The sequence below is a fragment of the Dreissena polymorpha genome, chromosome 2 (genome assembly GCF_020536995.1).
Source record: "Dreissena polymorpha isolate Duluth1 chromosome 2, UMN_Dpol_1.0, whole genome shotgun sequence".
Lineage (NCBI taxonomy): Eukaryota > Metazoa > Mollusca > Bivalvia > Myida > Dreissenidae > Dreissena > Dreissena polymorpha.
Window position 1 is genome coordinate 66,913,765 of NC_068356.1, and position 27,242 is coordinate 66,941,006.

Here is a 27,242-nt window from a genome sequence, read left to right on the forward strand (position 1 = left end):
GTTCAGACTGTGCGTCCGTCTGTCCGTCTTTCCGCCACACTTTGCGTTTAGGTTTCACGTTTATGTTTCGAAAAATGCTCAAAATGTCCCTTCACATAGCAACTTGATATTTGGCATGCATGTGTATCTCATGGAGCTGCACATTTTGAGTGGTGAAAGGTCAAGGTCATCCTTCAAGGTCAAAGGAAAAAAAAACATGAATCCAAGCAGTAGGGGGGCATTGTGTTTCTGACAAACACATCTGTTGTTTCAATATATATTTATCATAGTTAATTAGCAAATAAACAATAAAATGTTATTATGATGCAAAGGAATACAGCCTCAAGATCGTTTGCCTAAATTCTTTTATTCTCACCCAGCAATGACAATGTCTTATCAAAGTTGTTTGATCACTAATAAGTTACAGCCAAGCCAAAAATATGTGTATTCTAACATAATTTTAATCAATTTATGGGCAACTTAAGTCAGAATGATAGTTTACTTTAAAATTCTTATGGTTGCGACTTTTAAATTGTCAACGAACAGTTTCAAACGCTAATTTGGGTCATTAGTTTATTTTGTGACACACATTTTTTCTTTTGAAGTGAATTGAGCATGCTGCTGTCAGAAAATGGTACAGAAGTGGCACTCCTTGGAATCGATGAATTCCTGGAAAGCAGTGAACCCAGCTCTGTGATGTCATCAGCAGGTGCACAGAAACCAGTGACATCATCAGTGACATCATCACAGGATATACAAACATGTGACCCACCATCAGATCTTGATAGGTACTGGTAATCATGTAAATGACAACATAGAAAGAATAATGATAGCTGGTCCTGATACAGTTTTCTTCAGCCATATTATCTAATTTCAAAATTCTTCTAATGTTTTATCTTTTTCAATCGGGTTTTAAGAAAAAAATGTAGCCAAATAGATCTTGCATTCACTAATTTGGGGAATGGCAATGTAGGCCCTGATAAGAGACATGTGTTGCTGTTACTGTCAAGTTTTTGTTTCAAAATGGTTTCTTCTGACATGAAGGTGGAAAAACTTGCATTTAGTAACGATTGTAAAATCCCATTTAACACATTTGTAAATAATATTTATTCTATTAATGGTTTTATACTGTTTTAGTGATGATGACCTTGAGCCTTATGACCTTACAAATGATACAGATAAGTCCAAGGTCAAGCAACCAAAGTATATTCGGGATTGCATGGAAGGTGAGAATAATGACGGAAATAACAGAAACAACTTTAGATAATATTTTATTCTTTAAAATATAAACAGGTTTTGAGGTAGACAATTCTACAGAAATTGTATACAGTACAGTTCTTTTTTGTGGGTGTAAATAAAGACCTACTTTGCTAATGAAATGTGTAAATTTAAGTTAACCCTTTCAGTGCGGGAACAGAATTTTAAAGGCCTTTGCAAACAGTTTGGATCCAGATGAGACGCCACAGAACGTGGCGTCTCATCAGGATCCAAACTGTTTGCTATTCTGATAGTATTCTTTGAAAAATATCGAAGAAAATGCTAATTTTAGAAATTCAGCAGACGACATTTAAGCAGACGACAAATTTCCCAGCATGCAAAGGGTTCATGATTTGTTTAATCTAGCTAACTGTCTGGTATGCATTTGTTCCATGTAACTGGTATACAGCATACAGTTTGTTTTCTTACATGATTATTGTGGTTTGTAAATTGTAGATCTGATCAACAATGAGGGGCCAAACAAAGTTGGGGAAGCCCTTAAAGCAGCAGAGTCTCTCATCAGAGGAAATCCTTTTGGTCTTACAGAGGTATGTGGACTCGGTATTAACCTTTTCCTACTTAGAAACAAAGTGAAAATGGCAAACAGCATAAAACCTGAACTGCCTGTGAGTAACTCGCAGTCTGTTCAGGTTTTATGCTGTTTGCTGCTCATCATGAGTATCTGAGGGTTGGAAATGAAGCCTTTAAAACTTGAATATAGTAAGAAAGGTCGTATATTAAATATAACTTTATTAGGGACTATAAATGCGTCAAAATACGTATCTAAGCGGTAAACGGTTAAACTGTTTTTAAAAAAAATTGCAAAGATTGCAAAAAAAGCCTAAGGCTTATTTGAAACGCGCTGGAGTCCATTTCCTGGGACTAGAACCACTACTTGGTGTATATGGGGGGAAATCTAAAGAATGCTCCTACAGTGGTGATCGAACCCGTGACCTCCCGATCTCTAGGTGGATACCATATCCATTACACCACAGCGACCTCAACGACATTTAAAATCTTGGTCACTTTGCATTCAGATCTGTGCCCATATACACAAACAAACATTTGGATGAAGTTAAATCATAGAGATTACTCTTACTACTATTAAGTTTTTAACCAGGTTTTTAACTAGGTTTTCCGAAGGAAAAAACTGGTTATTAGATTGGCGAATGCGGGCTGGCTGGCTGGCTGGCGGGCGGGCTGGCGGGCGGGCGGAACAAGCTTGTCCGGGCCATAACTATGTCGTTCATTGTCAGATTTTAAAATCATATGGCATATTTGTTCACCATCATTAGACGGTGTGTCGCGCGAAATAATTACGTCGATATCTCCAAGGTCAAGGTCACACTTTGAGTTCAAAGGTCAAAAATGGCCATAAATGAGCTTGTCCTGGCCATAACTATGTCATTCATTGTGAGATTTTAAAATCATTTGGCACATTTGTTCACCATCATGGGACGGTGTGTCGCACGAAAGAATCACGTCAATATCTCCAATGTCAAGGTCGCCACGACTAAAAATAGATTTTTTTTTAAAAACAAACTTACAAAGGGGGTTAATTTTGTTTGTTCATTTCAAAAGTTCAGTTTGAGTTTTCTCCCTTTATCAGATTTTTTTTCACAATGAAAACCTGGTTTTGTGACAATTTTGTCCCTTGTTGTTTTTAAATTGAATATTGAGTCTAATTTGGCATTTTACTCATATGATAACATTATGTGTTTTAATAGAACAATTAGTTTATGAAATAAGCACCATGTAAGCCTGTTTTTCGTATATCAAATCTGAAGTAATTCTTCTTGAATCTGAGCCTGTTCTTTATTCTTAAGTCTAAAAATGGGTTGGTGAATACAGGCAATGGCTTTTTAATAACAGATTTAATGCAATTGAAGTTGATAAATTGGTATATTGGTTAATGTTTAATACCTACTTGGTTTCTTGGCATAGAAGTTTGTCTGATTTTATCAGGTGAAAATTTTAACATTAATTGTTAAGAAAAACCAAACACTTATGGTGATTAAGATGTATTTCAGAACCCTGTATACTTTTTGTATGTATGTTAACCTGATTGTTTGCTCTGTGTTTCAGATCAGTGCTGAGTTTTCTAAAGTTTTACTGCATCTCACCGATGAATACTCCTTGCCTGACTTCAGGAAAAACAGATTTAACTCCCTTGTGGCTTTGGCAGTAATGGCACCTAAACAGGTGTGCAACATATCACTTACTTACCATAGTTGGGCACTTGCCTCGCTGTGGTTTTGACAATTGTTTAATGCCTGGTCTAAAACAAGGAGAACAATTTAAGCTGATATATATAGCTTGGCATTTGTGTCTGGATAATGATGCTCCTGTTGAGAGGTAAATATGCAGCATCCCCATGTCACTGTTTTAAAGTTAAATTTAATTAAAGACCTTTTTTCACTAAATTCATCTTTTAAAGGCTTCATTTCCAACCCTTAGATACTGATGAGCAGCAAACAGCATAAAGCCTGAACAGACTGCGAGTTACTTGCAGGCTGTTCTGGTTTTATGCTGTTTGCATATAGCCTTTTTACCCTTTGCTTCTGAGAGGGGGTTATTGTTTTCAGATGAAAGTTCACACTAGTGTTTGGGGTCTACAAATACAATCTAATTATTGGAAACTTACTATTTTTCTTCTGGATCATCATGCAAGAAAAGTGATCAAGGCTGTTAACTGTGAGCTACAATTTAGCAGAAGTATGGCCCTTGTGTGTGCTTACCCCTTTCTTACTTAGAAGCAAAGTGAACATGGCTATGTGCAAGGGCCGCAACTTGTAGCCAGAGCTTAGTACTGGCTTTGGGGCCAGTAAGTTCACAGTGAAGGCAACTGTTACTAAAAATAGGAAAACAGTTGACGAGAATAATTTAGAGTTTTGAGAAAGGTATTGCATTAAAATGTGTGTGTAGTTGTATGTATGCACCGTGTTTGGTATTGCATAGTTATTTAAACAAAAAATAATAGATTGGTAAAACAATTAAAATCTCGTTTTTCGGTATAGTCATATTTCTTGTAGAATCTAAGATAAGTACAAAATATAAAAATGTGTTATATCCTTTGTATTTTGTTGATACATTTTTTACCACTACATTACTTTTCAGGATTTGTTCACGTTTATATTTAAGCTTATTGGATATTACTCAACAAAATTATCCATATACCATATATATATATATATATATATATATATATATATATATATATATATATATATATATATATATATATATATATATATATATATATATATACTGTATAACATTGGTACTAACCAGTCTTTCCAAGATTTGTCTGTTTTGACTTAATTTTTTATTAATGCTTTAGGTGGCCTGTTACCTATCAGAGCAGTTTTATGAAAGGAACTACAGCATAAGACAGCGACTTGATGTCATAGAGGTGTGTGGGATACTCTTCTGTTACTATGGTACCCAGGAAGCTTTAGATTCTGTGCAAGTACTTGGTACTTAGGGATTTCAAAGCATTAGATTCTGTGCAAGTACTTGGTACTTAGGGATTTCAAAAATTTAGATTCTGTGCAAGAACTTGGTACCCAGGGATTTCAATAGATTTTGAAAACCAGCAGTCAAATGACCTAATGATAGACGTGTTTATTGGTCAAATAAAATCTTCAGGAGTCACAATACTTTAGCTTAGACTTATTTTGTTTCTGAATATGTGTAAATACTCAGTAAATGTTTTGTTTATGTTTTGGCTTTAGCTTTTTGGTAGCATTTCTGTCAAAATGATGCAAGGCAGATTATTTGCAGGAGTCAAAAGTGAGAAAATTTAAACATTCTTGCATCAAGAACCAGGATTCTTTTTCAAATGAAATCCCTGGTACATGTATTTTTTCCTTACTTTTTAATAGAATATCTAACTATGGACTATGGTTAACACTTTACAAATTGAAGGTTAATGCAAGCTTACAGCGCTGTTTATATTTTAACTGCATAGACAACATGCAGATGTTACTGTGGTTGACTGTACTTTAGTTGACTGAACTGTATTTGACTGTACTGTAGTTGCCTGTACTGTTGTTGATTGTACTGTAGTTGACTGTACTATTGTTGACTGTTCTGTAGTTGACTGTACTGTAGTTGACTGTACTGTTGTTGAATATACTGTTGTTGTCTGTATTGTAGTTGACTGTACTTTAGTTGATTGTACTGTAATTTATTGTACTGTTGTTGACTTTACTGTTGTTGACTGTGTTGTAGTTGACTGTACTGTAGTTGATTGTACTGTTGTTGACTTTACTGTTGTTGACTTTATTATAGTTGACTGTACTATAGTTGACTGTACTATAGTTGACTGTACTATAGTTGACTGTACTATAGTTGACTGTACTTTTGTTGACTGTACTTTTGTTGACTTTACTGTTATTGACTGTACTGTATTTGCCTGTACTATAGTTGACTGTACTATAGTTGGCCATAGTTGACTGTACTATAGTTGACTGTACTGTAGTTGACTGTACTGTAGCTGACTGTACTGTTGTTGACTGTACTGTAGTTACTGTACTCTTGTTGACGGTACTGTAGTTGACTGTAATATAGTTGATTGTACTGTAGTTGACTGTACTGTAGTTGATTGTACTGTAGTTGACTGTACTGTTGTTGATTGTACTGTTGTTGACTGTACTGTAGTTGACTGTACTAAAGTTAACTGTACTATAGGTGACTGTACTAAAGTTGACTGTAGTTGACTGTACTGTAGTTGACTGTACTGTAGTTGACTGTACTGTAGTTGTTTGTACTATAGTTGACTGTACTGTAGTTGACAGCACTGTTGTTGACTGTACTGTAGTTGACTGTACTGTAGTTGTTTGTACTATAGTTGACTGTACTATAGTTGGCCGCAGTTGACTGTACTTTAGTTGACTGTACTGTAGTTGAATGTACTGTTGTTTACTGTACTATAGTTGACTGTAGTTTGCTGTACTATAGTTGACTGTACTGTAGTTGACTGTAGTTGAATGTACTATAGTTGACTGTACTGTTGTTGACTCTACTGTAGTTGACTGTACTGTAGTTGACTGTGCTGTAGTTGACTTTACTGTAGTTGACTGTACTGTTGTTGACTGTACTGTAGTTACTGTACTGAAGATTTTTTTATAGCCATTTTAAATTGTTATCATGAAAGAAGTATGTGTATGTGTCATTGTTATCCCCACGCTTTTTGAAAAAAAGGTGGGGATATTGTGGTTATCTCCGCCGTCCGTCCGTCCGTCCGTCCGTCCGTCTGTCTGTCTGTCTGTCTGTCTGTCTGTCCGTCCGTCCTGGCCACTATCTCCTCCTACACTAAAAGCACTAGAACCTTGAAACTTACACACATGGTAGATATGAGCATATGTGCGACCCTGCACTATTTGGAATTTTGATCTGACCCCTGGGTCAAAAGTTATAGCGGTTGGGGTGGGGCCGCGTCAGAAATTATCACTCATTTTTTTAGGTTATTTTACATTTACTTCTTTATTTCTACACCGATTCACTTCAAATTGATACTGGACCTCTCTTATGACAATACGGTCAATCTCAACCATGCATGGCCCCATTCCCAACCCTGGGGCGCCCCGCCCACATAGGCCACACCCACCAAAAATTTCCATTTACTATAATTTTTTCATTTCTACACGGATTCACTTCAAATTGATACTTAACTTTTGTTATGACATTAGGGTCAATCTCAACTATGCATGGCCCCAATCCCAACCCTGGGGCGCCCGCCCACATAGGCCACACCCACCAAAAAATTCCATTTACTATAATTTTTTCATTTCTACACGGATTCACTTCAAATTGATACTGAACTTCTCTTATGACATTAGGGTCAATCTCAACTATGCATGGCCCCATAACCAACCCTGGGGCCCCGCCCACATAGACCACACCCACCCAAAATTGCCTTTACTATAATTTCTTCATTTCTACACCGATTCACTTCAAATTGATATTGAACTTCTCTTATGACAATACAGTCAATCTCAACTATGCATGGCCCCATTACCAACCCTGGGGCGCCCCGCCCACATAGACCACACCCACCCAAAATTGCCTTTTACTATAATTTCTTCATTTCTACACCGATTCACTTCAAATTGATACTGAACCTCTCTTATGACAATACGGTCAATCTCAACTATGCATGGCCCCATTACCAACCCTGGGGCCCCGCCCACATAGACCACACCCACCCATAATTGCCTTTTACTATAATTTCTTCTTTTCTACACCGATTCACTTCAAATTGATACTGAACTTCTCTTATGACAATACGGTCAATCTCAACTATGCATGGCACAATTACCAACCCTGGGGCGCCCTGCCCACATATGTCACACCCACCCAAAATTGCCTTTTACTATAACTTCTTCATTTCTACACCAATTCACTTCTAATTGATGATGAACTTCTCTTATGACAATACGGTCAATCTCAGCTATAAATGGCCCCATTACCAACCCTGGGGCACACCTAGGTCAAACATTCGGCGTGGGAATACGCGTCGGCCTCTGCCGCGCCATTTCTAGTTATTATGTTCATTTCTGCTTAAGCTGGCTATAACCACTTATGTTAGTTAAAATTTCATGTTCATGTAAAAGTGTGTAAAGGTAATTTTTAACTAACAATTTCTTGTCTCCACATTCAGGTCCTTACCAATTTTCCACTTTCAGGTTTTAGGAACAGCAGCACAGGAGCTTTCCAAGCCCACGGATCTCAACACTGGGAAGGGAGACAAGCCTAATATCAGCAAGATTGAGGAATTACCTCCCCCAAGCTCCGAGCCCGAGAAATGGCAGGAGGTGGTGCAGAGACGCATTGACAGCAAGACGAGAAGGTTTGGTCAGGGAAAAACTAGGCCTGAGCTGAAGGCTGTCGAGAACAAGTTCTCCCCCGTCGCTGGACATTTCTTCTACCCGCTTCTGAAACATTTTGATAGGTAAGACTGCAACTACTTTGGATGTTTTGTTGTAAAGGACCCATGCGTGATGTGATGTTTACAATATGTAATACTTTTATAATGTAGTATACATAATGAATAATCAATGTTATAATGTTTTTTGAGGATGTGAGTGCTGTTGACGGACATGTAAATCTATTGTCATTATTAACTGTATTTTTTATATCTCCCTGAATTTGTTTAAATTCCTTGCTCCTTTTGAATTGAACCAAATATATTATACCACTTTTATTTAAATACATGTACTGATGAACATAATAGACCACAGCAAACTGTCAGACTATCTTAGGAAGTACCTCACCAGTGTCTCTTTAAAAAAACAAACTCTTCATTGCAAAAGTTATATTTGTTGAAAATTTGCCATAAAATGACAATGTTGTATGAAGGTTGTTTAAATATGTTATTTTCACTGTCGACCTCATTTAGCATGTCTAACAGTATTTTACTAGATTTTAAATAATTTACTATTTTTTAGTTTTAAAGCCAAAGATAGTGAATGGCTCCTTAAAAAAATCAATCATGCAAATTCAGATGAAGTGGTACACTATTTCCATTACACATCATTCTAAGCTCTTCATGTTTCAGGTCAGAAAATACACTTGATCTGAGCTCTTCATGTTTCAGGTCAGAAAACACATTTGATCTGAGCTCTTCATGTTTCAGGACAGAAAACACATTTGATCTGAGCACTTCGTGTTTCAGGTCAGAAAACACATTTGATCTGAGCTCTTCATGTTTCAGGTCAGAAAACACATTTGATTTGAGCTCTTCATGTTTCAGGACAGAAAACACATTTGATCTGAGCTCTTGATGTTTCAGGACAGAAAACACATTTAATCTGAGCTCTTCATGTTTCAGGACAGAAAACACATTTGATCTGAGCTCTTGATGTTTCAGGACAGAAAACACATTTAATCTGAGCTCTTCATGTTTCAGGCCAGAAAACACATTTGAAATGAGCTCTTCATGTTTCAAGACAGAAAACACATTTGATCTGAGCTCTTCATGTTTCAGGTCAGAAAACACATTTGATCTGAGCTCTTCATTTTTCAGGACAGAAAACACATTTGATCTGAGCTCTTCATGTTTCAGGACAGAAAACACATTTGATCTGAGCTCTTCATGTTTCAGATTAGAAAACACATTTGATCTGAGCTCTTCATGTTTCAGATTAGAAAACACATTTGATCTGAGCTCTTCATGTTTCAGGACAGAAAACACATTTGATCTGATGGGGGAAGACTGTTTTGTTCTCGGCCGATTGATGTACACGCTAGGAATCGTGATGTATGCTGCAGCTAATTCCCCTGTAAGTGCACCTCAACTATCTTTATCTTACATGCATGTCTTCAGCCAGATTGAGTACTTGTAACATATTCACTGTGGTATTTCTAGTCTATCAAAGTTTCTTTTGTACTGCGTTTGAATTGGTACAAAACCAGTTAGGTAATAATGAATTGCAACCGTATAGATGTATTCTACGTTATTTTATCAAATACATTCTGTTGACTAGTGATCACTTTATAGAAAAGCCTTTTAAAATGTTCAATATTGTATTCATAGCATCCATTTAATACTGACATGGATCAGCAATTATTTTGTATCATGTAAAACACATTGTAGGGAAAAGAACAATACCAGTAGATGACTGCCAGGTCATCACACCTTTTGCTTAAAGCTTGTATTATATAATGTACTTTACATGCATAGGTATTTCAGGACTTTTTCAACAAAAGTCCTTGGAGTTACATATACTGTGACAGTTCTAAGCAACAACTCAAATTCAAATACCCATGTTGAGACCTGATATCCATCCATCTATATGACCTAATGAATTGACTTGGAAGAATTTATGTTACTCAATATGGATAAGACTCATTATAATTGCTTTACTTTCAGCCAGCAAAACAGATGGGAAAAACCCTGCTTGAATTTATCTGGGTGCTTAGATTCCACAGTGACAGGTCACTTTTTGTTTTTTTTTAAACGTGAGCATGTGAGTTGTTCTTTATTTGATGTGATCTTAATGGTTTAGTCCCGATTGTCCCACATTTTTATTTTAAGAGTAAAATATCGATAACGGAAAATACAGGTAAGTCGCATATCTGGGGCTCGAAAAGGCGTATTTATTTCGTGTATTTATTTGATTAAATTAACAAAACATAAACACAAAAGTGTTTCTCGATAAATATTTTATTTTTATTTTCTTCCAATAGAGGGAATATAGACACACTTTATTAACATTTTATATTTAATAACCAATCGATTTAATACCTATAAAAATGAAATATGAATGTATTAAAAAAAATCAAACAATCTCAGGTAATTTGTTTATTTAACAATCTCCATTTAATCTTAATATTTCGATTCAAAGCATCAATCATTCAATCCGTTATTTAATCTCCCCTCTGAATAAAGATTCTGTATACTTTAATTCGAATGGCATACTAACACTACTTAGTTATAAGTAACACTGTAATAAGATCAATGAGTATACAAGTATACATATTAAAATACAAATCTGAATCCGTCAAGCAAAATGCTCATCCCTTCGTGTTTATTAGTAAATAAATAACGTGGAATTTTGAAAAAAGTGAAGTTAGGTTAATTTATTGAAACGCATGGATATATATTAATGCATGTTTGAGATGTTCAACTGTTATTTAATTATATAAAATAACAGTTTTTATTTATCTTATTTTTTTTTAATTTAAATTGTATTTATGTTAAAGCAGACAAACAATAGATAATTATCGTTTTATACTTTGATCGTAGTTAATCATAATAAATCCTAGACATGATATTTTTTATACTTGTATTACCCATCTTACGCCTCTTCACACCTATTTGTACGGTGTATTGAATTTCTAAATGTGGGACAATCGGGACGACACCATCTTAATATGTACTCTAATTATCTAAAGACAATATTTTATAATTGGTTTCCACATTTCTTGATACAAACCAAAATGGTTTGTTAGTTACTTTTGATTTTATCAAATTTGTATGCTTACTTTGAAAGAAATGGATAGATTTAAATGGTGATAATCAACTTGTTTATGTGCACTAAATTGTTAAAACTACTTATTATTGAAATATACATCATTGCCTTTGTTGTGTTAACAAATGTGTCTAACAAGCATGCTAAATGCTTCAACCAGTGTTTTTTATTGAAGTAAATCATTTGTACAATGATTAAATCATACATGAGCACCACTTAACTCTTTCAGCGCTGGAACCGAATTTTCAAGGCTTTTGCAAACAGTTTGGATCCAGATGAGACGCTACAGAATGTGACGTCTCATCAGGATCCAAACTGTTTGCTATTCTGATAGTATTCTTTGAAAAAAATCAAAGAAAATGCTAATTTTAGAAATTCAGCAGACGACATTTTAGCAGACTACCAATTTCCCAGCATGCAAACGGTTAAAGAGCAATTAAATGTTGTGTATTGCAGCAAGGTGCGACAGGGTCTGTTGTTTGCAGTCTCCATGGTCTACCTGTCGGTACCTGCTCACATGCTTCTAAATGATCTACAGCAAGAGGTGTTTGAATCCAAAAACTGGCTCGAAGGTATTTGTTGCACATTTATTAATAATGGAATAGTATGGTTTAATGGCAACTTTTTTTGGAAAAACAATATGTTTTAGAATCCCAAAACTGGCTTTATGGAATGTTGGTCTGTTTTATGCACATTTAAAATAGAAAAGTATGGTATACTGGCAAGTTTGTTTTAGAAAAAATAAATGTTCAAATTTAATATCTGGCTCATAGGTATATACATGTAACACAGATTTGTTTAGCACTTGGGCAAGTTTTTATTGTAAATGCAAAAACATTGATTTTAAAGATCATTGAAGAAAAAGTTGTACACATGTATTAAATAACTAAACTGAGCATAAATCAATAGTAATAGTCTTCAATAAAATCAAATATAATTTATTACATTAAATACCGACTACAACATGTATCTCCTATAGGATGTATGGGCATGTACATAGTGCAAATTTTGTTTGATTTACGGAGGAAAATAGAGAAACATTCAAATAAACAAATGACTACAGTCCAACCTGTCCATAAAGACCACTTAAGGGATTTGGTCGTTGTGGTCTTTGTTCACAGGTGGTCTTTATTCGCAGGGTCGATCGAACTTTGCAAAATATGCTAGTAGTTTTTTAACAGGTACCTTATCTATGTATGTGCTTTATTGTTTAAATGTTTGAATACTTATGCATGTATAATGAAATAATGGATTGAAAACACAGTTTTGTTTTACATTTGTATATTTATTACATCTTGTATTTCTATTCCCTGATGTTTTTATTATTTATTTAATTTAACATATACTGTATAAATAACTATTGACATACATGTATACGTACATGTACATGTAATTCTACAAAGAACAAAGTACAAAATACACATAACATAGCAAACATGTATACATGAAATACATGAATCACTACTACACAACCAGTAAAGTTGACAATAATGGACAATAAATGAGATCTGATATTTATATAAGACTGAAAATTTAAAGCTAGCCTTAAAGTCCAAATATCCTAACTCACACGCAAAAATTCAAGGCTTTCTCCTGGATCATTGGTCCAGACACAGGCAAGAGACTTGCACTTGCGTCAACAAACCACTAATGCACTAAGTCATTCACTGACGCGAATTCCGATTCACGCTTAGGGTGTTTACTTTCACAGTTTACGTTCTCCTCGAATTCGTCCATAATCTCAAGTTTACGCTTTAAAATGCTCTGAATTTGAGTTTTTCCTACACCAAGATCACTAGCCACTCGTCTACAACTGTGTCCTTTATCTAACAAACTAATGACCTTAACGCGTTCTTCCAACGTCAAGAACTTACGTTTGGAAGCCATGATGGTTAACTTGTATTGACAATTTACTTTTCTATAATCTACGAACGTCTTACGGAGAAATTTAAGAAGAGAATGACTATCAAAATGTTTGTCTTTAATAGGCATCGTAAATGATATGAACCGTTAATTTCCTTAATGAGTTTATGAAAGCCCCAAATTTGTCTTTTATATTTTCGGCAATTAGTACATTAATCGCGAGTCACTTAAATACAAAGGCAAATTTTTACACTTTTGACAAACTGTCAAATGCATAAAAGAAGCAGGCGACTACCAATTAGCAATGCATGTTAAATAAACAAACAACTGCTATCGAGTGCAATAAACTGTGACTTGCCAATATCTCCATAGCGACCGACGAGTCCACTGGTAAGATGTGAATCACGTGACTACGCAGCGTCTTGGCGGCCATTTTGTTTCTTGAAAGTTGCGAAATCGTTGATTTTTATAATTGCAGTGGTCGTTGTAAGCTATCAAAATGGAGATTTGGGAATGTGAAAGGGTGGTCGTTGGTCTTTGTTTACAGGTGGGCTTTATTCGCAGGTTCAATATATAGTGAAATCGTTCGGGAGGAAATCGGTGTGGTCGTTATTGACTGTTGGTCGCTATTAACAGGGTTTAGGTCCAGAAAGGCCGAAAACCAAAAAGGCCGCATAACAAAAAGGCCGAATACCAAAAAGGCCTTACCAAAAAGGCCCCAAAGCGTACCAAAAAGGCCAAAAATGAACCAAAAGGCCTTAAAGCAATTATTGTTATTATAGGTTTCAAATTTTGTTTACAAACAAATACACATGAATCAAAATGGAATAAGTCATAAAACAGGTATGAAGTTAATTATTTTCTTTATTTGTTGTTTATGTTTAAATATACATTTACGATATATACAGTCATTGTACAAGCACAATCACACAATTTATATAACAAAATATACAGTTGCAAGCAAACATTTACAGACGTTATATACAGTCACACTGACAAAATACAACATAATTTCATAATAATATTGTTAAACATGTGAATTCTATTTTTTATTGAATCAAATGGCGTACGACATAAAACATGTATGAAGATTTTTATTTTCTTTATTACAAATTTTTTTTATTACAAAATATACATAATTTCAATTAATTGAAAATGGAGTACGACATAAAACATGTATGACATTTGTTTTTTCTTTACTACAAAATATATATAATTTCAATTAATTTCAATTACATAATAATATTGTTTAACATGTTAATTCTATTTTCTATTAAATTAAAATGGTGTACGACATTAAAACATGTATGAACTTTTTTATTTTCTTAATTACAAAAAATACATAGAATATACAGTGAACTTGAAAAAATACAACAGAATTTAAACAATATACATGTGCATTACTCCAGCACAACACCGTACCTTTGCCGGGAACTCGGAGGTGGTGCATTGTTTCGCCTCATACTTGTCACATAAATTAGAGATCGAAGGCGGTCGTTATAATAAGATACTACCGAAAATAGAAAATGTAAGTTTTGAAACGGACACGCTATAGAAAACGAGTGTCACTTTTTACCTGTTTGTCCCCTATATAGAGAAATTAGAAAGGAACAATTAAAACTATATTTTCAAAGGTGGCCAACACTAAATAAATCTGACATTCTAATGCAGTCGGCTAATAAAAAAGACATTATAAACTTTGCTTAATATATTTTTAATGATAATGAAATGCGTAATAATATAGACAATCTGTTATAATTTTTAATAATATCACATAGAATAAAGCATTTTTATTTATTTCGGTTTAAGTCTGCCGAATTTAATGTAGCTAGTTTTATATCGTATAAAGTTAAGAAACTTTTTTAAAATGCGCACATAATTATCAATAGGTGCCAATAAGTGTCATTTTACACCATATGTGGAAGTTCTACTAATCCGTTATCAAAACAGATGCCGCAAACTGTGAATGACCCTTGACACTTGGATACCCGGTCTGATTAGAGTTTTTTTGTACATGCAAATTCTTTCAACTTCTTATATTTTAAAAATTGCCAAAAAATGGTTTAAGAGGAAATTAATAATATATAATGATATATTATGTGCTTTATTGTATATGTTAAATATTAAATTTTTGTCTTTTAGCAGTCACTAATCCATATGCGTATATTTTATTTATTTTATTGTTTAACATAGTATTCAAGAATAACGTTGTACACTAATTATTGTGTATGCTACTTTTTGACGACATTGATTATGTTATACGATTATAACAAGGCTCATACCACAACACTTACACAATTTCAACACACAATAAATTAACACTCGTGAAAAAATTCGTATAATTTATACGATTTAGAAACACTATATTTCAAGCGCCAAATAAAGTCTGGTATACTTTCCAATATAACGAATAAAACAAAGCAACTAATATAGACAGCTTTGACACATGAACGGGTTATATATATCTCAATAATTCTGGATCTTATATATATTTGACCGACACGTAAGTTTACAACACCTTCATAACTCATTTGTTACACTTTTAGATGCAAACAGAGAGTTCAGAGAAAATTAAAATTTTCTTAAACGGATTATTCCTACGTGCTAATTGGCGATAATTATGCCGACTTTGATTACAAAATTAACGGCTTTTAATTAAAAAAACTGAAACATCTATTACTCAACGAAAAATATTGTGACTTACGAATTATTCATAATGTATGTGATAGTTCGCGATATTTTTGCCGACTTTGATTATAACATTAACGGTTTTTAAGTAGACTAATAAACAAGTTATGACTATTTAATTAATAGATATGATAATTATATTCAGCATAACTATTCAATGATAATACAAAATATTGTATGGCCTTTCTGGTATACCATGAGGCCTTTTTGGTTCATTAATGAGGCCTTATTGGTGTGGCCTTTATGGGAAGGCCTTTTTGGTAAACGGCCTTTCAGGTACTTTACCATTAACAGGCGGTCGCTCGGGCAGGTTGGACTGTAATTCCTTCATTTTTACACTTGCCGGTAGGGTGGCATATAGCAGGCGCAGCAGTGTCTGACCATCAGTTCATCAGGCATCAGTTTCAAGAGTTGTTTTCATGCTTTCAGATATTTACCTGATTTATAATGTGTGAGTCCACCTGCATGACTTGCACATCAAGTTTCAGTTTTGTTATGGTACATTGATTTTTGGCAAAGTTACGGCTCTTGGACTTAGACATTTTCTCTGGAAAAAAAGTTGTCCATACTTTTGGTGTGTGAGTCTACCTACATTATTAACAAATCAAGTTTGAGTTTCGTTCCGATATATTGTTTTTTTTAAGAAATTAAGAGCATTGGACTCTGGGACACTTTCTGGATTATTTTTTTCGAAAGGCGTTATGACACTGACCTTATTTTGTGCGTGTGAGTCTACCTATAATATTTATATGTCAAATTGGATGTGAATTGGGTTTCATTGATTTTTAAAGACATTTAGAGCCTTGAACTTAACAATTTTTTCTAACTTAACACTTTTCTTAAATATTCAGGAATTTAAGACACTTTTGATGTGTGAGTCTCAACTTAACTCAGTTTATTAAGTAAATATAGGCCTGCGGCCTTAAATAAACACAGTATTTTACACAAAACATAACACATGTTTGTAATTGTGAACACATCAACTTACGTATAAAATATATCAACTGATAAATTTTATTCATAAGATGATACACATACGTACATAATATCAATATTGTATCATTATCAATATGTACAGTATTTCCACCCATTTACCAGTTATAAAGATACTCTATGGGCAACATCATATTTACTACTTTGAAAAAAGGAATGATATTCACAAGCAATAATAGATATATATAAAAAAAATAAATAATTTCATATTCTCAAATTATATGCATAATGTAACTGCCTACCAACGTCAGTATTTAATTTGAGGTTCGAGCACCTAAACTTGGCAAAGGCTGTCTTATATTTTAGCAGAATTTCCAACTGCAAATACTGTTCTTTATTAAGTAGAGACTTATAGTTCTTATAATGGTTACATCTAGATGCATTGCTTATGTCATGGTGCCAATTCTGGGTGACACAATCAATTATACGCTGTCGAAAATTGTATACAAATAAATCTTCATTGACAACATCCTGAGAGATCCGAACAAACCTGAAACCATATCAATATATTACATTTTTTATATTCCTTGCAAAGCAATTACCCACACTGTTATCTATTTATTATGCTCCCCCAAAATTTTTGGGGGGAGCATATAGTCGCTGCTTCGTCCATCCGTGTGTCCGTCCGTCCGTGCACAATTTTTGTACGGGCTATTTCTCAGCAATTAATGACCGGAATTCGATGAAACTTTATGGGAAGCTTCACTACCAACAGGAGATGTGCATATTATCAGCCGGTTATGGTCGGATGATTTTTCACAGAGTTATGGCCCTTTCAAATTTTCTATAAACTGTACAATTCTTGTCCCCCCAACTACTGACTGGAATTCAATGAAGCTTTATGGGAAGCTTAACTACCTTGAGGAGATGCACATCTTATTTGTGGGTTCTGGTTAGATGATTTATTTAGAGAGTTATGGCCCTTTAAGAATTTTAAGTTGCTAAACCATCCATCGTATTATTTTGTCCAAAGTTATGCCCCTCAAGACGTTTCCTTTTATCTGAATATATAGTGCCATATTGTGACAAAAAAAACCTTTGGGGGGCATCACCCGGCTCCGACGGTTTCTTGTTTTATTATATTATAGCCTTGTTTTGGAAATCTATAATTAGGCATCATGAACTGAACAGCTTACACCAATATTGAATGCAATTAACAAAATATGTGACCGATAAAGGAAGTTGGCCACATTTACCAAGGGCAATACAGTTTTTTGTATTTTTACTAACATGCAAATGGGGTTTGCAAAATTTATGTTGGACAATTAAAATGATATTTACATATTCATAGCCCCAAGTATGTGAGCAGTAACACAATATTTGCTTTACCACGCTATCAAAAAGTAAAAAGAGTTCTTTAATAGGGAAGTTTCCAAAAGTTGTTTTATAACTATGAATTGATAATATTGCTTTTATGGCTTGTGAGCTTAGTTTATTGTGGACAACGATCCATGATAATTTGGGTGTGAACAATAATCCCATACGCTCGTGGAGGTTTCTCTGCTCTGGTTGATGCATTATTGAGTAAATTCTTGGACTCAGAGCCGAATTTTTTACCTTGGAATTTTCGAAGATATCACATCTTCTTCATCAGCTGATCACTGGCTAACTGACGTCACAGTCACATGACCGGTGAAGGGTCACGTGACATGAGGAGACTGTCATAAACCCGGGGTAGCTCGAGTCCCTCGTCCCTGTTAAGTGATGGGTTTATGACAGTCTCCTCATGTCACGTGACCCTTCACCGGTCATGTGACTGTGACGTCAGTTAGCCAGTGATCAGCTGATGAAGAAGATGTGATATCTTCGAAAATTCCAAGGTAAAAAATTCGGCTCTGAGTCCAAGAATTTACTCAATAAATAATCCCATATATTTATTAACAGGATTGGTATTTATTTTCGTATCATGATATGTCCAGCATTCATAATTTTTAAAGGTCCACCAATTCTAAAAACAATTTGATCAAATATGTTTAACTGTTGTTGAAGTTTAAAGGCTTTAGAATTACTTATATTTCATCTATAAATAAAGCAACTATGGTAGAGCTGGTCTTGTCCCCCTGACTGGTATCTACATTACATTTAAAAAAAACTGATGAAGTAATTTGACAATTGTTTCTATATTTCGCAGCAGCATTAGTGACGGCTATATTATGTTCTTTGACACAGGAATATATTTTTAGTACGTTAATGAATTTACCTTTAATACATGAATGACTTTCAAATCAAGGCTGGGTTTTGCTCTGGTCCATTAATTTTGACAAAGTAACGAGCCTTGGAATTTTCTCTTAAAAGTACAGTGTGAGCATTGTGTATCACAAACATGTTCTTGTTTGCATATGCATGTCTAAGTTCTTCCATGCATGGAACTGCTCTGTCTTTCAACATATCATATTTATGAAAGAAAAAAATCAATCAGTAGTCTCATATGACATATTTCTTTCTTTTCAGATGTGATTGACAAAGATGTGAACGTGACCTGCAAGACTCTGGCAGTTCAAGCCTTGGTGCTGTTGGAGAACATAATAAAACAGGTAAATATTTGTGAGATTTTCTGGAAACTCAATAAGTTAAAGGTATTTTGTTATTTTTTTATTTTGGTACATTTTCTTTTGTATACGCCCGTTTTCAAAACGGGAAGTATTATAGTTTCACCCTTGGCAGGCGGCAGCGGAAGGGCGGCGGCAGCGTCTATAGCAGTGTGTGCTCTCTAATTCAAATAGTTTTAAACCGATCTTCACCAAACTTGGTCAGAAGTTGTAACTAGGCAATATCTAGGTCATGTTCGAATATGAGTCATGCCTGGTCAAAAACTAGGTCACAGGGTCACTTAGTGCATTTCAAGGATTTAGCATGGTGTCCTCTCTCTAATTGAAGTAGTTTTCATCCGATCTTCATCAAATTTTTTAGTCAGTAGTTGTGTCTAAATGCTATCTAGTTCAAGTTTAAATATGGGTCATGCCGGGTCAAAAACTAGGTCATGAGGTCACTTAGTGCATTTCAAGCATTAAGCATGGTGTCCGCTCTCTTATTGAAGTAGTTTTTCTCCCGATCTTCACCAAATTTGGTCAGAAGTTGTGTCTAGATGATATGTAGGTCAAGTTCAAATATGGGTCATGCCGGGTCAAAAACTAGGTCACAGAGTCACCTAGTGCATTTCAAGGATTTAACATGGTGTACGCTCTCTAATTGAAGTAGTTTTTATCCGATCTTCATCAAATTTGGTCAGAAGTTGTATCTAGACAATATCTATGTCAAGTTCGAATATGGGTCATGCCGGGTCAAAAACTCGGTCACGGGGTCACTTAGTGCATTTCAAGGATTTAACATGGTGTCCACCTCTAATTGAAGTAGTTTTCATCCGATCTTCACCAATTTTGTCAGAAGTTGTATCTAGACAATATCTATGTCAAGTTCGAATATGGGTCATGCCGGGTCAAAAACTCGGTCATGGGGTCACTTAGTGCATTTCATGGATTTAACATGGTGTCCGCTCTCTTATTGAAGTAGTTTTCATCCGATCTTCACCAAATTTGGTCAGAAGCTGTGTCTAAATGATATCTAGGTCAAGTTCAAATAAAGGTCAAGTTGTCCAAAACCTTCAAATGGGCGTATCTTGTGACAGTTCGGCACTCTTGTTATTATCGTAATTTGTGCAGTAATTTTTAAAATGGTCATATTTTGACAAATGCATATAAACATTAGGGCTCGCTTATAAGATATTGTCTTGAGGATAACTTCATCACAATTGAATTGATTTTCAAATAACTAAGATGAATTTACTAGCATTGTTGAATGGCATTACTAAGAGTTTTCAATATTTTTGCAGAAGTTACAAGCAAACTGATGTAGATTTTTCTCATATCCAGGCCCCCAGGTTTAAAGTCACACTTAAAGGTCAAATATGAGAAATCAATTAAGACTTCATCCAATGTTTTTCTGTAAAATTGGACTACCCGGTATTAATTAGTTTTTGACAAAGTGAACTCTTTTTTCTCTTTTTTTTCCCAATAATAAATATTTTTGAAACGTGTTGACATAAGTCAGATTGTAGTTAACAACAATATAATATCATGGATATTAAACATTTATCTACAATATTTTTGTTTTTGTAGGAATTGTTATGTGATACAGATTTTACTTGAGGATTTACAATGGAACAACAATTGAAGAAAACTGCAAACAGATACAATGGATTTCTGAAAGGAAAACGAACGTGGACATATTATGTAATCAATTTTAAAGAATGTAGCAAGAGTTGAGAGCATGTAGACAAGAGAAACTTTTTGTATTGACACAAACACCTTTGGAAAGTTATTAAGCACCTGATTTGTATTGGCAGCATATCATGATGGTTGTTGTTAATTAATCTGTCAATAATCAAATGATTTTGTTAATTTAATAATGATCCGATCATCCGAGTGTTGATTTATTTGTTAATTATCCATGCCGGTAGGTTCAGTTTGCAATTTCCATTTGCATTAAGAAAACTAGAACATCCAAAAGTTGTTAAGACTTATTATTTCTGAATGTAAACTAATAATATTTACTTTCGCGGAAATGGATGTTGTTTACTGGTTTCTATACCGGTATATAAGATTACGGAATACATTTGTCTGTTTCGTTATGTAACGTTATGTCCGGAATGCCTCGGATGAGTTCGTTGGAACAATAGAATTACGCATAATTTTTGTACCACATGATATTACGTCATTACTCCTTTTGCAAACTGCCTGTGCTTGCTTTTGGATCGCCAAAAACATGTACAATTTTTAGCTCGAGTAATCTTTGGAAATGTCTCGCGGCAGAAAAAGGAAGCAAGTGGAAACTCTTGAGGAAACATTGGAGGACAATACCAGATTCCTGCAACCCGATCAAGATATATGGGTAATCGGGGACTCGATCCCATATTTGTCTGGCTTTCGCGCCTTACAGACAGCCAATAGCGACCTGAAAACCCCGACAGAAAACAAATCGGTTGGTGGGGCATGTGCGAGATGACATGGGCGCAGTTCCGGCATGCAGTCCGGTCGAACGTGCTGTTAAATAAAGCACCGGACATTCTATTTATCATTCTTGGGGGTAACGATCGTGCCAATATATCGGTGATTTAACTAAAGAACACCATTAAACAAGAATTAAACTATATTCGGGCCGCCCTTCCAGATTCCGTTTTTTGTGTGGATTGATATTTTACCTCGATTAACTTGGAACAGCGCTAGTGTTTCGGACCAGTTGATCGACATGAAGCGAAAGCGAGCCCAGTCAAGTATATGGTTTTTCCTAGTTCGGTCGCTTGATGAGCAATAGCATTTTTCATTTTGGGCAGGCGGTGTTGCTGCTATAACAGCGTTTCTTATCGTCTGTAAATTTAAGGTGTGCTCTTCCACCTTCGGTATGCATATTTTTCAAGTAGCCGCTTTCCACGAGTGAATAGCCGATCTTTCGGGGCTCGTGGTTACCAACGGCTGTTTTGTCTGTTTAACGCTGCGGCCATTATATCCCACTATTCACTTGTATAATATATTAAATAGATCTGATGGTGAATACTTTATGCATTCTATTACATTTTTGTGATGTTTATTTGGAGGCAAAATCTATTGGCATCCTGTCATTACACTAGTTAACTGCAGTGATGTGTTGTTTAATCGTTGCAGTCGTAAAATAAACTGCTTATATTGAGTTTATAAACTTAGTTATATAAATGAACATTTAACGTAATGGATATGTGAACATTATATTTACCCCCCCCCCCCCCTTCGAAGAAGAGGGGGTATATTGTTTTGCACATGTCGGTCTGTCGGTCCGTCCACCAAATGGTTTCCGGATGATAACTCAAGAACGCTTAGGCCTAGGATCATGAAACTTCATAGGTACATTGATCATGACTGGCAGATGACCCCTATTGATTTTCAGGTCACTAAGTCAAAGGTCAAGGTCATTGTCAAGGTCACCTTTGGGGGGGGATGCATATGTCTCCGACAGCGGAACACTTGTTGATAATAAATCCTTATACAACCTTTTGATTACATTGCCTGCTTGCCACTAACATTACAATTTCTGGTTAAGTGAATACATTTCACAAGACCTGTTAAGGTGAATTGGTCATTTACAATTACTAGCTATTGTCTTGTGCAACACAGGTTTAATGTTGCATTGTTAATCAAAAGTATAAGTCATTTTAAATGTGTTTTATATAAGGTTTTAAGTATTATGTGTATTTGTTTGAACTTGTATTGAACATGACCATAAATGACTTGAACAAGATTATATTGCTTTGATCTCAAGATAAACAAATTCTAGTTTTGTTGGAATATATATTCTGTACAGTGAAATCAGAAATAGATTGTCAGAACTGTTGCCACAGGTGCTGCAATGAGAACAACAAAATACTTGAACGACATGTATCTTAAAGCCCATACATCACACTATGGAAACAAAAATGGTTACGCATGCACTTTACATGCTTTCTATAAATTCATTATATAAAAGCCTCTGTGATGGCTCTTATTATAGAACATGATAACTTAACTACAATAATAAGCACATTTTGATAATCAATGCAACATTTAAAATGTTGTTACTACGCAGCGTGTTTATCCTGACAGGTAAGATTAAGTACGGTATGAAAATCTACAAACATAGTTTGCTCCAATAATAGATTCCATAATCAAGCCTTGACAATGGGTAATCAATTCTTATCAACATAATAGTTATACTACTGAAACATCCTTACTGCCTTGTAATAATAATCAGTTTCATTTTATAGCTCTTTTTAGTTACCTTTAAAGTGGTGAAACTTTTGTATGAAAACCATGGACAATCCTCTCAATTTATTGTGAAATCAGTTGTCAAAGTTGTGGATATTAAAAATATTTTGAAGTATTCCCTGTTAAGCTTCAGGATGCCACCACAAATACAGTTTGCCAAATATTCAAATGCTTTGAAGTATTTTATGAAATTATCTTCAATGGGATAACTTTAAATATAAGTTTCAGTGTTAATCTGTCACAAAAAGTTTTGATGGAGATAACACAAGGTGTCTAACCTGAATATATTAACTACGGTTAAGCGATTAAAATGATAGTAACTAACATACATTGTTGTATCATTTATTTAAAGGGGCCTTTTCACAGATTTTGGCATGTTTTGAAGTTTGTCATTAAATTCTTTATATTGATAAATGTAAACATTTTATCTAAAAAGCTCTAGTAAAAAATCAAGAATAAATTAAAAAAGTAACCCTCAGCAGGGCTCGAACCAGTGACCCCTGGAGTTCTGGAGTAAAAACCAATTAGACCGCTCGGCCATCCTGCCAAGTGTGAATGACAGGCGTACTTTATACTTTATATAGGCAATCTTCGTAATTTCACAAAATATAAAGACAACAACAGAACTCTCCAAATTATTCAATCGTTTCGCATTCAACGCTTTATAATTTTCAGGTTTTTAAATCGTCAAAAGATGCATATAATGGCTATATAAGAGCATGGTAAATGTTCAGTATTACTATTTCCTCACAAATATCATAACTAAAACGAAAACTTGCCAATCTGAAACAACTTTTCTCAATTTTGTCAATTTACTAAAACGTGAAAAGACCCCTTCAACAAGCATTAGTTTTCATATTCTTAGATATTTCAATTAACATTTTGTTTTGACACTATTATTTTAATCCTTTGTGATAGTCCAAAACTGCCTCAGAACAATTGCAATTTAAGAGAACATTCCAATTTACGGCCGTTAGTATATATATACTTTTTGTATAAGTTCTTATTCATCGGAGTACATGTATTATTCTGAATCATGACAAGAGCACACTCGAATTTAGTGTAAGAGAGCTTAATGTTTAACAAATGTACATCTGCATCTCCCACAACTAAGTTTTGTTACTATAATGTAGAATTCATTGCTTTTATAAGCTCACCTGATTGCTCAGGTGAGCTTTTGTGACCGGTCTTTGTCCGTCGTCCGTCCATCCACATTTGTTCGTAAACACTCTAGAGGCCATATTTATTGTCCGATCTTCACGAAACTTGGTCAGAAGCTTTGTCCCAATTTAATCTCGGTTGAGTTCGAAACTGGGTCATGTCGGGTCAAAAACTGGGTCACTAGGTCCAAAAAAAAAGGAAAAAAAAGTGTAAACACTGTAGAAGTCACATTTCATGCCCAATCTTCATGTTACTTTGTCAAAATGTTTGTCCTAATGATATGTTGGTTGAGTTCAAAAGTGGTTCCGGCCAGTGGGCGGGGCAGTTTTCCTTATTTGGCAATAGAGAAACCTTGTAAACAATCTAGAAGTCACAATTTATGCCCAATCATCATGAAAGTTGGTCAAAACATTGGTTTTATTGATATCTCGGACGAGTTTGAAAATGATTCAGATCGGTGAAAAAACATGGCCGCCAGTGGGCGGGGCATTTTTCTCTATATGTATATAGTAAAAACATGTGAACACACTAGAAGTCACATCTTAGGCCCAATTTTCATGAAATTTGGTCAGAACATTTGTTTCTTTGATATGAGAGTTGAGTTCGAAAATGGTTCCGGTCAGTTGAATAACATGGCTGCATGGGGGGGGGGGGGGCAGTTTTCCTTATTTGGCTATAAAGAAACCTTGTAAACACTATAGAATTCATAACTTTTGCCCAATCGTCATGAAAGTTGGTCAAAACATTGGTTTTATTGATATCTTGGACGAGTTTAAAAATGGTCCAGATCGGTGAAAATACATGGCCGCCAGTGGGCAGGGCATTTTTTTCTGTATGTATATAGTGAAAACATGTGAACACTCTAAGAGTCACATTTTTTGCCCGATTGTCATGAAATTTGGTCAGAACATTTGTTTCCTTGATATGAGAGTTGAGTTTGAAAATGGTTCCGGTCAGTTGAATAACATGGCTGCCGGGGGGCGGGCAGTTTTCCTTATTTGGCTATAGAGAAACCTTGTAAACATTAAGAAGTCACAATTTTTTGCCCAATCATCATGAAAGTTGGTCAAAACATTGGTTTTATTGATATTTTGGACGAATTCGAAAATGGTCAAGATCGGTGAAAAAACATGGCCGCCAGTGGGCGGGGCATTTTTCTCTATATGTATATAGTGAAAACATGTGAACACTCGAGAAGTCACATTTTTGGCCCAATTTTCATGAAATTTGGTCAGAACATTTGTTTCCTTGATATGGGAGTTGAGTTTGAAAATGGTTCCGGTCAGTTGAATAACATGGCTGCCGGGGGGCGGGCAGATTTCTTTTATTTATATAGTAAAAAAAGCTTGTGAACACTTGAAGTCACATTTTTTGCCCAATCATTATGAAACTTGGTGAAAAGATTGGTTTTATATATATTACGTACTTAATGCCATAATTATTGCCCTTAGATTGTCCAAATTTTCATTATATTATACAAAATCCTTGTAAACACAATTTTGTTTCAGATGTTATGAATCTTGGTCATAATATTTATTTTTGTAAGCACAGTTTGATGTTTGGTATGTTGATGTTGATATACAGCGAGCCCTGGTGATGGACAATACCAAGGGCATCATGCTGTAACTGAAACTTCCTCCCATTTACCAGCTGCCAATTGATTACAGACATAAACATCACAACACCATAACCACTAGTCACAGTCACCTCATTGGATGTAACCTGGCAAATATCAGTTGGGTTACCCAAAACATCACAGCAGCTAGTCACATTGAACTGCTCGTCCAAAAGCTTCAATCTATAATTAGTATAATCTAAAACAATAACCTGGCCATAAGGCAGGTTGCATATGCCTACAATGCTACAAGGCTTCCGTTGACTTCTGTCACTTGATATGCTCACATAATACTCATACTTCCGCTTCACAGTCATCACTTGGTCTGGATTAATCTTTAATGCCAGAGACTGCATACTGTCTACAATTCTTGCTAGACTTGATTTTTCACACATATACTGCTCGATGCTTATACCTGCAAGAAATATTTTTGTATTCGGAATCTGTACAGAGTCTTCCTTCAGATATGTCTATGACTCCCGTATTTTGTTCAGACATTTTCTGCTGGCTATGAACTCAATTTCCTTTTTGCTCTTATTACCAAGGTCTTGTACGGCTTCACTGAATTGCTGCAGCTCATCAGTAAGTCTGCTGCTGTTGTCAATATCACTCTTCAGAGAGGTTTGCCATGCGGCCCCAAAATCATCTAGTTCTTTCAATGTTGTATTTTCTAGCATATCTAAAGCAGCATTTAGTTTCTGACGCAAGTCTTTGATCTCTTGCAGTTTTTCACTTAATGATACCTCCACGATATGAATGCTGGCCTCTTGTGTTTTCTTAAACTTACTTAGTTCATTAAGAATAGATTTAAGATTGTTTGACAACTGTTGCATATTGACTGACAGTAACTTCTTGACTGACTCAGAAATAAGAGCCACGTTGGAACACTGTCTGAAAAAGCAACACAAATCAAAAGTAGCACACGTACAATTTTGAAAT

General features: G+C 35.0%; 1 protein-coding gene across 6 annotated transcripts in view; it reads left to right on the plus strand.

Annotated features, from left to right (window-relative positions):
* The window catches only part of LOC127867421 (telomere length regulation protein TEL2 homolog), a 154,614-nt gene extending 133,436 nt beyond the window's left edge, over window positions 1–21,178 (plus strand). For all 6 annotated transcript variants that reach the window (XM_052408553.1, XM_052408554.1, XM_052408557.1 and 3 more), the window contains 11 exons: window positions 585–767; window positions 1,117–1,205; window positions 1,693–1,784; window positions 3,322–3,438; window positions 4,577–4,648; window positions 7,926–8,191; window positions 9,422–9,521; window positions 10,112–10,176; window positions 11,670–11,785; window positions 19,209–19,291; window positions 20,873–21,178. In XM_052408553.1, coding sequence (XP_052264513.1) covers window positions 585–767; window positions 1,117–1,205; window positions 1,693–1,784; window positions 3,322–3,438; window positions 4,577–4,648; window positions 7,926–8,191; window positions 9,422–9,521; window positions 10,112–10,176; window positions 11,670–11,785; window positions 19,209–19,291; window positions 20,873–20,902 — 1,213 coding nt within the window. In that variant the 3' untranslated portion in view covers window positions 20,903–21,178. The remainder of the gene's footprint in view (window positions 1–584; window positions 768–1,116; window positions 1,206–1,692; window positions 1,785–3,321; window positions 3,439–4,576; window positions 4,649–7,925; window positions 8,192–9,421; window positions 9,522–10,111; window positions 10,177–11,669; window positions 11,786–19,208; window positions 19,292–20,872) is intronic.
* Window positions 21,179–27,242: the final 6,064 nt, after the last annotated feature.